The sequence below is a fragment of the Schistocerca piceifrons genome, chromosome 3, assembly GCF_021461385.2.
Source record: "Schistocerca piceifrons isolate TAMUIC-IGC-003096 chromosome 3, iqSchPice1.1, whole genome shotgun sequence".
Lineage (NCBI taxonomy): Eukaryota > Metazoa > Arthropoda > Insecta > Orthoptera > Acrididae > Schistocerca > Schistocerca piceifrons.
This window is the reverse complement of record NC_060140.1, coordinates 706234971-706249839: the sequence shown is the minus strand read 5'-3', so window position 1 is coordinate 706249839 and position 14869 is coordinate 706234971. Positions and strand designations below refer to the sequence as shown.

The 14869-nt window shown below is 35.1% G+C and overlaps 1 protein-coding gene across 1 annotated transcript in view; it reads right to left on the bottom strand.

Moving 5' to 3' along the window:
* Positions 1 to 673: 673 nt before the first annotated feature.
* LOC124790110 (probable phospholipid-transporting ATPase IA) overlaps positions 674 to 14869 on the bottom strand; it is a 355816-nt gene continuing 341620 nt past the window's right edge. The window contains exons 24-25 of the mRNA XM_047257683.1: positions 9145 to 9242; positions 674 to 2264 (exon numbers count right to left, since the gene is read on the bottom strand). Of these exons, the coding sequence (XP_047113639.1) occupies positions 2167 to 2264; positions 9145 to 9242 (196 nt within the window). The 3' untranslated portion in view covers positions 674 to 2166. The remainder of the gene's footprint in view (positions 2265 to 9144; positions 9243 to 14869) is intronic.

Here is a 14869-nt window from a genome sequence, read left to right as displayed (position 1 = left end):
GTAAATAGAGCTTGCCATTTTTGTGTTCACCTTGGGGTTTTATCCATGGTATGTGCATATATCTCTTATGATGGATGTCGACAGATCTCTATGACAGTATCAATGGAGGAAGTTAACAACAGTTGGCTGCATCATAAAATTTCATTGCTACATCACTCACTGTTACTGCAAGACAGACATGGTTATAAAATTTTGAAAACACTATAATACTTAATAACACATTATGTGGAAGCAGATGTTATTTTGATGTCTCTGTAATGAAGCAAAGTTTTCAACATGGAAGATTTTTTTTTTTTTCAAAGTGGGGTGCTGGGTAGTAAGATGAGCTATATAAATTTATTGCCTTTGACATGGTATAACAGCACTCTGTTCTGCTAAGGAAAGTACGATAAAATTTGAAACAAAGAATTGTCCTTGTGTACCACTTACCATTACAGGTATATCTGGGATGATTCTTCGTTTCAATTGCAAAATGATATTACCAATAAAATTGTGTAGCTCCATTGAAATGTACATTGTGTTTGCACAGTGCAGTGTTACACTCATAGATTTATAATGATGACTTTCACAGATAAAAAACAAGAAGTGAACAACATACTTGTTATGGGCAATATGTCGTGACAGGCTTATTAGTTACTTGGATATTACTGCATATACTCTGCAACACAAACACTTAAAATAGCAAAATTTACTTTTTATTTTAAATATAATTTATGAAAGTGAAAATATTAACATTCAGAATGCATTCATATATAGTTAACAAAATTTTTCTTTGAATTTATTTACCACATTCACGACGGACGTGCTGCCACATTCACTCACACGTTACTGATTCTTGATTAGTAACATGGTTTCAAATAACAATAAAACTGCATTTGTAGCAGAGAGGGGGGAGGGGAAACGTCTTTCTTTCAATTTTTGTTGTCAGTAACTTTGTATCTGGCACAATACTTTAAAAACACCTGAATATATGAAATACAAAGGCTGATACAAGCACATAAGAACCATTACACCTCTGCATGCACAGTTAATATGTATTATAAACAGCATAAATTCTTACTCTTACAATACTGGATGAAACCAATAGAAACAAACTCCTGATTCCGAGTACTAGGAAAAAAGAATGTTTGAATAACCCTAGTTTGTTTTAAAATTTACTCTCATTATAGTTTGAATTTCTACAATGTTGTGAGTGAAACAGGTTGATAACACTGTTTCTGACTGACTATTGCTGGAAAATGAGTATATGGTGCTTTCACTGTTATTCACCAGTGAGTTAATATTTATAACTTCAACTCAGTCTCTGTTTAAAGGTTTATACTGGTTACACATAATTTAACATAATTGAATGAGGCAAAGTCTACAACTTATTCTAAATCACACTGAACTGATGGTTTTTGATGTCAAAACATAGTAACAAAAATGTATGTCCATGTATTATAAAAAAGAAGGTGACTATTAAAAATGACTATTAAAAAAAAAATCCCCACACATGCTAAGACTCTCTGGGTTAAATTATTAATAGAAAATGAAATAGTGACAACTTACAACATTAGTAATGTATCTAACAAGCAGATATCGACTTTAGCAACACCATTTTCTATCAAAATACGTTTTTCAGAAGGAACAGTAGAACTGGAGGTACTGATGATGGAAGGAAGAACACTCAATGTGAAAATAGTGTCACTGTTAGAAATAGTGACCTCATTGCCAGATTTATATTTTATCTGAACAGTGATGCACTTACCACTGATGATTTAGTTATTTGAAAGCTAAATACTGTTGGTATCTACAGTAAGTATTCACTTAAGACTTAATTAATTTTGTTGAATATACTCATAATAAAGAAATATAATGTTTCCAGATCAGTTACGTAAAGCATAATGTACCCTGTTTCCTTTCTTCAACTGAGATCCATTCAGTATGAAACACTGAACTGGTTTGAAAATAAAAACTAAAAATGTACTTTACATAATATGAAATTGACTGTACAGCAAACGCACAGACATACACCACAAACACCATTTGTGAAATCTCTGATGCATACTAATACCAGCATTCACAGAATACAATAGCTGCAATAGTTTGCAAATTAAACCCTGCAGTAACTAGTCCAAATGTCATCCCATTTGCACATGCAGGATTGTAATAAAAATGTCTTATATTTTACATGCCACCTGGTTTTGGTAAGTTGGTGTTGTAAGCACGAATAACTTCTGATTGTGTGACAGCACCACCTTCTTCTTGAGAAAATGCAAAGCCATCTGCCAACAAAAGAACTGAATTTATTACCAGTGAACTATGTGACAATATCTTCTTATAAATTTTCAATGTAACATTCATTTTTAAAGTATGTTGTATAAAGAATAAAAAATACTAAAATACTAAACATAGAGAAACTATTCTTTACTGATACATCACATAGTCAGAAGAAATTTTGTATTTCTAAACTATTTTTCTTCTGATTTACCCCATATTTCTATGTGAATACAATCACTTGAAAAAACAACAGTTGGTAAGGATAGACTGCTACTCAACACATAGGAGATGATGTGAGGCAGACAGGCACAATGAAAAAGACTACTAAACATTTGAACTTTCAGACAAAAACATCCTCCTTCAGAAATTGAAAACACATTCAAACAAACACGACACTCATGCACACATGGCCATTGTCTCTGAGTGCCTTAAGACCATGACCAAGTATGTGTGAGTTGTGCTTTTCTTTTATATTTTGGAAGGAGGACTTTTTTGTCTGAAAGCTTAAATGTTTAGCAATCTTTTTCATTGTGCCTTTCACTGACTCAATGTATTTTCTACGTGGTAAGTAACAGTCTATCCTTTTCATAGTGTTGTTATTCCATCCTAGACTTTACATCATTTAACCATTCTATATGTAAAAAGGATTACTCCAAAAGCAAGCAAGTTTTCTTTCTTCTTGTGTGAGCTTATTGACAACTTAGTGATTTGGTGAGTGGTCTCCCTTAATCCAAAAGTATTTACATTCTGCAAGAATTTTTCTACAACATTTACATTTTGATTCTTTATTTTTTGCTTCACTGTCATCAAGTGATTTTCTTTTCATAATGCATAGAAATGTTGCAGGTGATTCAGAATCTGCCCATGAACACTCTTGGTGTAAATTATCTGTGCTGTTTTGCTTCTTCCTTGAGGAGTAACAAGGCTACAACAAAGATTATACAAAAGCCTCATGAAAAAGAGCTATGCAGTATTATTTGACACAACACGGAAATTTTTTGGGTGTTGCATGTGTGACAGGAACTATACATTCACAGCTCATTCAGTTTATTTGTTTTATGTTATGTAATTCATCAATTCCGAGACAGCGTTTTCATTATAGTCTTTTGATCTGCTGTCACAATGACTTGTTATTGTCATTTGTCTTAACGCTTATGGAGAAATGTAATGATAATATGTACTCCTGATGATAACTTTTCCCACCACATGTGTATTTTCTGTTACATATTATCTTTGTAATCAAGTATTATCTTTTAAATCTATAACACGTTTTGAAACTCAAATACCAATTTTTCTTTCTTGTTTTTGCTTCTTTAAATCTTTCAAATGTAAACTTGCAAATCATAATATCTGAGTTCATAGTTCAACAATGAATTTCACACGCAAAGTTATATATTTATTACCATCACATTATGACTTCGTTCTGCAATAACAACTACAGTTCCTTTTTGTTTGAAGACTGCTTCTACATTTTTATGCAGATGTTGTGTACTTCCATGATCAAAAATTTTCTTGTCTGCTCTATTTTATGCAAAAGTATGCAGGAAAAGCCAGTTGTTATTTATGATTTTAGCATCATGAGCTTGTCATTACTTTTATGCAAACTAAATTTATGATGGATGCCACATAATGTCTAGCTAATTATTGGTTCCCTGATTCATTCCAGAAAGTGGTTCACTTGCTTTCCATACAGCAACTCAATAAAAGTTATTGCTTGCAATAATAAGAAATATTTGTTATACTAGTTTTTCCCTAATTTTAATAAAAATATGAGAAAGCAATGCAGAATATTTCAGTCATTTTGTAGTGATGTGCAACTTGAGATGGCTGATCATTTGTTCAGGATTTGTATGAGCAGAAGAATTATTGCATGAAATCCACTAGAAAAATAAATTTGTAAACAGGGAAGGTACAGTGTAAATTGTCCTTAACCAGCAAGGACAAATGAACACTGTATTTACTTAGATGCCAGCAGCATTTATTTTTACAGAAAGTGATAACTCCTTTGCAAAATTAATTTTCTGACCTTTTAGATTATGTGCTTCATGTGCAGTAATCATTTTATATTTTTGGAAATATATATATATATAAAAAGAAAGATGATGAAACTTACCAAACAAAAGCGCTGGCAGGTCGATAGACACACAAACAAACACAAACATACACACAAAATTCTAGCTTTCGCAACCAATGGTTGCCTCGTCAGGAAAGAGGGAAGGAGAAGGAAAGACAAAAGGATATGGGTTTTAAGGGAGAGGGTAAGGAGTCATTCCAATCCCGGGAGCGGAAAGACTTACCTTAGGGGGAAAAAAGGACAGGTATACACTCGCACACACACACATATCCATCCACACATACACAAGCAGACATTTGCCTTTACAAATGTCTGCTTGTGTATGTGTGGATGGATATGTGTGTGTGTGCGAGTGTATACCTGTCCTTTTTTCCCCCTAAGGTAAGTCTTTCCGCTCCCGGGATTGGAATGACTCCTTACCCTCTCCCTTAAAACCCATATCCTTTTGTCTTTCCTTCTCCTTCCCTCTTTCCTGACGAGGCAACCACTGGTTGCGAAAGCTAGAATTTTGTGTGTATGTTTGTGTTTGTTTGTGTGTCTATCGACCTGCCAGCGCTTTTGTTTGGTAAGTTTCATCATCTTTCTTTTTAGATATATTTTTCCCACGTGGAATGTTTCCCTCTATTATATTCATATATATATATATATATATATATATATATATATATATATATATATATATATATATATATATATATATATATATATATATATATATATATATATATATATATATATAAAAAAATAACATGCAGTCTGCATGATTGCTTGATGCCCAAATAAACACTGTTCTTAGCTTTCATTCAACAAGCATCAAGTAGTGAAATTCTGTAATCATATGCAGCTGCAAGTGCTTTGAATATGTGAACATGGAAAAACATCAGTATATTTTTAGGAAATTAAAATTTATGTCTGAAAGTAAGATTCCATGAATTCTCTTTAAATATGGCCCCCAATCAATCTACAGTTTAAAGTTTACTCAGATACTGATCTTTTTTTCACATTGAAAATTTTCTTCAGACTGCACCAATTGCTGCAAAATACAGCATAATAACTTTTCCAATCCCAAAGAAAGCAGGTGTTGACAGATGTGAAAATTACCGAACTATCAGTTTAATAAGTCACAGCTGCAAAATACTAACACGAATTCTTTACAGACGAATGGAAAAACTGATAGAAGCCGACCTCGCGGAAGATCAGTTTGGATTCCGTAGAAATGTTGGAACACGTGAGGCAATACTGACTCTACGACTTATCTTAGAAGAAAGATTAAGGAAAGGCAAACCTATGTTTCTAGCATTTGTAGACTTAGAGAAAACTTTTGACAATGTTGATTGGAATACTCTCTTTCACATTCTGAAGGTGGCAGGGGTAAAATACAGGGAGCAAAAGGCTATTTGCAATTTGTACAGAAAGCAGATGGCAGTTATTAGAGTCAAGGGGTATGAAAGGGAAGCAGTGATTGGGAAGGGAGTGAGACAGGGTTGTAGCCTATCCCTGATGTTATTCAATCTGTATATTGAACAAGTAGTGAAGGAAACAAAAGAAAAGTTTGGAGTTGGTATTAAAATCCATGGAGAAGAAATAAAAACTTTGAGGTTCGCCGATGAAATTGTAATTCTGTCAGAGGCAGCAAAGGACTTGGAAGAGCAGCTGAACGGAATGGACAGTGTCTTGAAAGGAGGGTATAAGATGAACATCAACAAAAGCAAAACGAGGATAATGGAATGTAGTCGAATTAAGTCGGGTGATGCTGAGGGAATTAGATTAGGAAATGAGACACTTAAAGTAGTAAAGGAGTTTTGCTATTTGGGGAGCAAAATAAATGATCATGGTCGAAGTAGAGAGGATATAAAATGTAGACTGGCAATGGCAAGGAAAGCGTTTCTGAAGAAGAAAAATTTGTTAACATTGAGTATAGATTTAAATGTCAGGAAGTCATTTCTGGAAGTATTTGTATGGAGTGTAGCCATGTATGGAAGTGAAACGTGGACGACAAAAAGAGAATAGAAGCTTTTGAAATGTGGTGCTACAGAAGAATGCTGAAGATTAGATGGGTAGAACATGAAACTAATGAGGAGGTATTGAACAGAATTGGGGAGAAGAGAAATTTGTGGCACAACTTGACTAGAAGAAGGGATTGGTTGGTAGGACATGTTCTGAGGCATCAAGGGATCACCAATTTAGCATCGGTGGACAGCATAGAGGGTAAAAGTCGTAGAGGGAGACCAAGAGATGAATACACTAAGCAGATTCAGAAGGATGTAGGTTGCAGTAGGTACTGGGAGATGAAGAAGTTTGCACAGGATAGAGTAGCATTGAGAGCTGCATCAAACCAGTCTCACGACTGAAGACCACAACAACAACTTTTCCTGTAGGTAAAAAAAAAAAATTATAAAGTTGAATGTTTTAAGTGATACTTTTTCTGCTAGACTGCTAATTAACATAGCACACTCTGTGCAGCACTAAGAATGAAAATGTAATACATACTTCCTTGCGCTGTAATGCACTAGCACTGTCTTATGTTAATAGCTTGCAACTGAAAAATGAAATTAGAAGTTGCCAATCAATACGATCTCTTCCTCACAATCATCTAAAAAAGTTATATACTTGAATGCTACATGTTTGTCAAATCAACAGAGATTCAATGAATGGAAGTTGCAGCGTAACACCTATAAACATTTTCATCAGCAATCTGTCAGCAGTCAATAACATTTAAGTTTGAAGTCTGTGAGGTAAGAAGCGATTAACTAGCATAAAAATAAAATAGCTTTCACTGCAAAAGGTGGGGGGGGGGGGGGGGGGGGGGGGGTTGGAGATGGAAATTGAGAAAGAAATGTATTCCCAAAGGAAATTATACTAAAGTAAATCCTTCCTTTCTTGAAAAAATAACCCGTGGATCTCCTCAAAGTATCTTGCTTCAAGTTGTATGCATTGCTACGTCACCTCAAGTCACTTTCTTTTGTTTTTTTTCTTTTTTTCTTTTTCTTGTTTTTTAACCACTCCAATGCATGTCTCCTCAGAAAGGTTTTACCAAGAGTATTTCATAGGCAGAAAACAGAAACAGTCACTCTGGGAAGTGAAACAATGCCCGTCAATGATATTGTGTGCTTTTCAAACAGAAATAATTTACAGGAGAGAGATTTGGCCTGTAAACTGGATGTGGAAGTGTGTGAATTTGGGACATTCTAGCTCACAAAATGAGTGTGGTGATTGAACTAAGTTTGGTAATGTTGTGAACAAAACGCTTTGCAGTGGCAACCTTTGGTTCCTTTTCCTGGTCATTTTTGAAGGACCCTGAAAATTGCACTTCAACACAATAATCTCCAGTTACTGACCTAACTTGAAATGTGAGTAAGATAGTTTGCTAACACAGGGAGGAAACTGCACACTAATCTTTGTGCCAAAACCTGTTGCCTGTTTCATTTTTGTTGAATGAGTGTAAAATCCAGATTAATTGCTGCTGCTTCATATCTGGGTCAAACTATGTTTCAATCAACTTATGGTGTAGAATATAGGTTCTGACCAACCAGTATTAAATCTATACAAGCCCTGTTTACAGTAAACATGCTCACAATTTCTTTTTCTTGAAGCCGAGTTGTGAAAGGGCATGCTGAACTGTGACTACCTGGACTCAGATTGTATTTAGTGAGGTACGATGCACATGAATGAGTAAAAAACCCTTCCCCTTTTCTCTCTCTCAGCAAGAGAGTGTACAGGATCTAAGGAAAGAATTGTGACAAACAGACATGTCACAGGTTACTATCAAATTTCTGTATGCCTATGTGAACATTTAAATCACAATTTGTTACCAATGGAGGAACATCAGAGTTCTGGAGTAACATTTTAAATTAATTTTCTACATCACACTAAGTAATTTAATAACAAGCCTAGGAAGGAATCCTATGAAAAGTATCATTTCCCACCAAAACAAATGCTCTACACAGAACAGAAAACAAATCAGATTATTTGTGTTGTGATAACTATCTGCCTTGCAGGAAATATATATCATATTTAAACTTTTGATGGCAGCATTAATTATGGCTTACGGTGTGTTTAAAACTGGAGGGTAACCACAAAAATGTTGTTATATTAGGTTTGTGAAGACTGAATTCAAGACCTTTGCTGCACAACAGTAACTTGCTTCTATGTTATCAGTGACATTTCTACATCTTAGATGAAATAAGTTACTTGAATATTTTTGTTAACAATACATAAAAATACAATTGGTGCTGAACTGTGAATAAAACATCAACTAGTGAACAGCTGCATACGAATACATTAAGCAAAGAACAAAAAATTACTGTACTGATACTGAAAAGCAGTGCATGTCTATTGTAAATAGCCTTTGTCAGTGTTCTTATTATGACTACAATAGAAGATCTTAATAAAGTTAAGGTATGTACATTACAGTGTTACATCTTATGTTTTTTAGTATTGAGAATATATGAAAGGATAGAAGCCCCTCCGTATTTTTACTTCATCTAATTAGCAGCAGATTGATGAGAAAAACCAAACTATTACAATGATCTGATTGGGCACAATACACAGATTAAAATGGCTGTATATAGCAACTTGAATGTCAGCAAACAGTTAACAAATAACACACACACACACACACACACACACACACACACACACACACACATCAACACAAAAAATGTTAAGCATCAACATTTCATTCCCCTGCTATTTGGAACTTTGTTATCAACTCTTACAATGTCTCTTAGTTAATCAGAAGAAAAACTGAATTATATCACAACAATAATGTACAATCAAGAATTCCAGTAATCAGTAGCTCCGATACTTACGAGAGAGTTCCACTTCCATATTTACCCTGGTGGCAGAGCGTCGGTTGAATGAAAATACACTTCTCACATTCTTCAGGAGCCTTGCTGTTTCCGTCAGTCTGAAAATGTGGGTTGCAATGTTTTCTACGCATTACGAAGGTCTAATCTTAACCCATTTCAATTTTTTTTTAATAAAATGAAATTATTGTAACATGCAGTTTCACATAAGCCATGCAAGCGCCCTGATATATATTAAAATACACTGCAACATATGCAAAATATATATTTACCTTTTTCTATATGTCCAGAAACGATGAGATATTTCACTTATATTTTAATTCAACAACAGTTATGTTACAAAACTATTGTCTTCTCCTCCCCATCCATCATTCATTCTCTAAACTGGACACAAACTTTGATAAGCTTTACGGTCCTCAATGAAAATTTGCTAGTCTTTGTACCACGTCTACAAACCTCCATTCGGGTTAACACATCAGCAATTTTTTACATCCTGAACTCCCTATTTTGCTCTCATGGTAGAGATATGAGTCACTAAAGTTATTCTCATGTGCCTTGATTCATTTATGAGTGCAGGATGTGGACAAATCACCATATACAGTTTTGCAGTACATTATACATCATTCTGCAATGACCAGTATGGGGTAGATGCTATCAGTACAGACTGACTCATTTTCTATGCAATCCACAATGGTGTGCATAAAAGAGACTGGCTCTACATTGTGATTTTATTTGCCATGTCTTTGATATAAGCATAAAAGAATGCTATTTTTAAGTACAAACTCTTTGAACAAAGTAATTAATAAGCATCTCCAGGGTTTCAGAATATGACAGCCACAAGAGAGATAACAGCAAGAATACATCACTCAATAGATAATCTTCCCAAGTTTCCACTCATAGTTCCTCCAGTAGTGTAGTTGCAAAATGTGATGCTAGCAGTCATATCATGGCATAAATCAAAGCATTAATATATTTTTCGTATTTGAACTCACTAAATGTGATTAAATCGTGATGATTTATACCAGATGGTAGGCAGAAGCTTCAATTGATGATACTATTGATGGGTTTACAAGAAATTCAGTGAGATTGTCTTCTTCTACACTATGGCAAAATAGGTAATGTCCAGGCCTACCAACTAGGAAGGTGGATACCATGGAAAAAAGATTTATCACAAGCCCTAACTTGATGTGCTCCTTTTTTATTTTAGGATTAAATAAAAGATTATGTGACTGCACACCCAATGCCATATAGTTCTCACAAGTACTAGGAACAGTCATGAATGTGTCATTGATATCAACCATAATACGTTTGGATACAAGTGCAAAGAGTTAGAATTAAGTATTAACATTTGTTATATCATAAATGAAAGCAACATTTAACATTTGAACGATGCACTTAAAACTTGCAGAGATTCTCTATACACTAACACACACCCTTTTGCGGTCTTTCCTGTAGTTGGTGCACAATCATATTCAATGGTTTCATGCTAACAGATATTGCTGCAAAGAATTGTAGTGATCGACAGAGATAAATTAACACCACAGTGTAAGCTGACCATAACCATGAAGTGTTGTACAGTGGATGAATAGGTGCAAGCTAGACTTTTTCCAAAGTTCATACATATACAACATACGAGACTAAATAATGTTACCGAAACGAATGACTCCTGCAGAGATGTTAACCATACGCTTTCCAGTAGTTGACAGCATAATTTTTTGGTGGACCAAAGTATATAAATATTAGCATGTGGATATTTTAGGGTTTTGAAAATTACATATTTGTTCATAAAACTGCAGCATGAAAATTTATTTGGGCAATTTCAACAAGCACTTGCTTTAACTGAAATATGGTTGGTGAAAATAAAAAAGGTTACAAAGTTATTTAGTATTCTTCTGCTGTGAATTACTGATTTTAAAAGCAACTGCCATACTTGAAATTACGTTCATTTATACATATTCTTAATTAGTAGCTTAAGTGAACTATGAAGAATGTCTTCAATCCAGAAAAATTAGTGCAATGAAAGTGTTAATATTTAATCTTGGAATGTAACAAGTACAGTGGTTCAATCGGCGAAAGTAAATTTGAATGTAACCAACCTTTAATTGAAGATAGCTTTTAAGTGAATTAGTTTTCGGAAAACTGAAATTGGTCTTCAGAAGAAACGAAATAAAGGCTTTCTAATGAGCATTATCAATAATCTCAAATCTACTTAGTAGCTCTTTCTTATTTTGAACAATACACGATGCAGTAATAATTTCAATTATCAGTTACTCTTAATGAACACGGTTTTCAACAAAACTGTATCATTGTAACCAGTGGATTGAAAACCATCACCTGAATAAAATAATAATGAGATATTGTGTACGTACAGTAACTTGTCAATTTCTAATGTATGGTGTATACAAAAAGACAGACAGATACAACTAAAATATAAAGGGGAAAAAATAGTTATTCAGCAGGAGTAGAACAACAGCAGTTGGAATAGTTACAGGTTGTTACATTTCACTGTTCAGTCTGTGTAACCTTTTTGGCAGTTTTCTCTCTGTACCTCATTCAGACTGTCTGCAAAATTCTTACACTGTAAAACATATATCTATGGTCTGTTCATTTCCACTGAACAATTTATCACCTGTCCAATCGTTTAAAATTGGTAACGATCACAAGCAAATTAATAGAAACCCACGGGAGGCGTTCTTTTTAGAGAACTTCACAAATATGCTTAATATTTATAAGATCTGTTATTGGATCCAATCTCCAGCAAACTGGATATACATCTGATTAAAGTCATTAGTTAGAAGCAAAAATTGAATAGATATTTGAAACTTTTATTATAATTTGGTAATTATCTCCAATGTTCACTAATTCATATAATGTCTCCAATGTTCATTTTTGACAAGTATAATTGTGTTAAAAGTAATAATACAAGTGTAGTGACAAGTTTCGAAAATTGTGTAAAATCAGTCAATATTTTTCATAACCAATATTGTTTTACAAATAGGCAAATGCCACTGAATTAGATCCTACAAAGATAGTTTTGATATTGACAACAAGATAATTTTTCAACTTAATCAAATAGGTGCAGTACCATTATTAATCCACTTTGCTGCAATAAGTGAACAAACTCATCACTAGTTGCAAAAATATCTTTGCTGCAGTCAGTACAGTGAAAGTTGTTGATAGTTGTCTACTCTCATTTTTGTTCTATCCTATGCTAGCACAATAAAAGTTATTAGTGAAATAACTACGCAATTATTTTATGTGATGAGATATAAAGGACAAGTTCCCACAGTGATGTCCTGAAAAAACAAAAGCAAGTAAAACAGTGTGAATGTATCATCACGAATAAGGGATTTTTTGATGCAAGCACCAGAAGCTGGGATCACGATGGAACAGCACTTACCGCTTGACACACGATCACCATTCACAACTATTAATTCATCACAAAACAGAATGATAGATGAAAATACACAAGATACATGCGGCATGGAAATGTTAAGCTTCCCCTGAAGACGACACAACACCCAGTCATCTCGAGGCAGGAAAAATCCCTGATCCCACCAGGAATTGAACCCGGGACCCCGTGCACGGGATGCGAGAACACTACCGCAAGACCACGAGCTGCGGACCATGTCCACAATGTTTTTTATTGCTTTACAATTACAAATCTCTTGGAAAATTACCATTTGCATTTTGCTATATGGATGACATTATTGTATTCTCTACTTCAACAGAACAGCATGTTACACACCTATGACAGATTTTCTGCCACCTACAAGAATACGGCAAAATTATTAATGAAGCAAAGACTGCTGTGGGAGAATGTTAGGTTAAATTCCTGGGATACTTGGTCTCCATGGCAGACCTGTCACTGCTGCCCAAGAGGGTCTAAGCAGTTCCTAGGTATGCTGAACTGTTAGTAACATCACTTGCTTAAACTAGCTTCCATCCAAGACCAACTCACAGCGTTACTCACCAGCAAAAATGCTACAGGAAATCATAAAGTACTGTGGACTCCAGAGGCTGAAGCAGCTTTCCATGACCTAAAGAAATATCTATCACAGGCAACGCTGCAGTGACAATCAAGATTGAATGCCCCTTTGTTATGATAGATGTAAGCCATACGAAAGTAGGTGCAGCTTTGCAAACAAAAATTAGATGGAAAATGGCAGCTGCAGTCTTTTTTCTTTAGGAACCTGACTCAACAGTAGCAAAAATGGAGTGTTATTGACTACGAGTTGCTTGCTATTTACTTAGTGATAAAGTATTTCCATTTATCCAATGAAGAGAGGCATTTTGCAATTTTTATGGACCATGTGCTGCTAGGAGCCATTTTTCAGGATCTCAGTTCACCACATCAGTGCAGGCAGGTTGAGTTCACAACTAATGGGCATCACATAGCAGGAGGGACAATGCGGTTGCAGGTTGCTTGTCACAGAACTGCACCAGTTTAAACTCCAATAACTGGGCAGGGCTAGCTTTGTAATACAAGAACAATGAACAGTGTTGCAGTTCAGATGTGTGTCAGTCCCGAATGCGCCAGATGGAATTTGGTGTGACATAGTGGAAAGGAAGCAGCAACCCTACATACCAGAACAATATTGTCATGAAGCAATGCACTGCTTAACTTAGCACATCTCTGAGGTGTTTAAATAGAGGGTTCCCGTGGTAGAACTGCTGAAAACAACTTCATGCATGGAACTACCACCCTGATGCTGTTTGTAATAAAAGTTACCCTATTCAATCTCGATGGTTGCTTTCATGTATTTTCTTGTTTCTGTGGTCTTGATAAGCAGTGCCACTAGTTTGACCACTAAACTTTATCTCCATACACAGAGGATCAAGGGCTGTAAGAGAGCTACTACTCTCTAGGAACTCATTATGAAGTCACGTAACCACAATTTAAGGAAATCTTCTGTATTCAACTATTCTCATAACACTGAGTGAATAGATCACTTATTACAATGTTTTTGTAGCTAGTCTTTATATGATACTCCAGCGTATGATATACAGTTGGTGAGTCATTAACTAAGTCCGTGATTATTTTAACATGCTTCTTTTTCTCTGGTGTGAAACCATTGTCATCCAGACCTCTTCTCATCTGAGGTCCACAGCACCCTCAAGCCACAATGGCAAAGTGTAAACAAACTTCTCCATTGCAAGTAAAACCAGTCACTTGTCATTGCATCCTGTTAATGCACTGTGCTCACATTTTCCCCTTCACATATGCACAGAAGTAAAAAAAAAAAAAAGTGTACACAGTATGCAGTCCACTACTTAATAACTACTGAAATATGTTTTTAACTCCCACAAACATCTTTCCTCAGTCAAAGAAGATAATAGCGGAATGTGTTAAGCCAGAAAATCTAATGTCACACTACATCCTGGGGTCCAAGCCACAGCTACATTAGTCTCCACCAAAATCATGTGAACTGGAGTGCAAAAAGATCTTCACACATGGGCATGTGCATGCCTGACATGCCATCATTAATAAGATTGGCAGGCATGTCTTTGCACCTACTGCTCACTTTCTGGCATCATTGGTAAGATTTTTGCACATACGTATGGACATCATAGGGCTGCTACCATGCTCTGCAGGACAACGTTACTTGTTAATGATCATCAATCATTTTAATAGGTGGCCAGAAGTTGTCACAATACAGGACAATATCTGCTGAATCAGTTGTGAGGGTGCTAATGCACCCTTGGTTTTCCAGGTTTGGCATTCCAT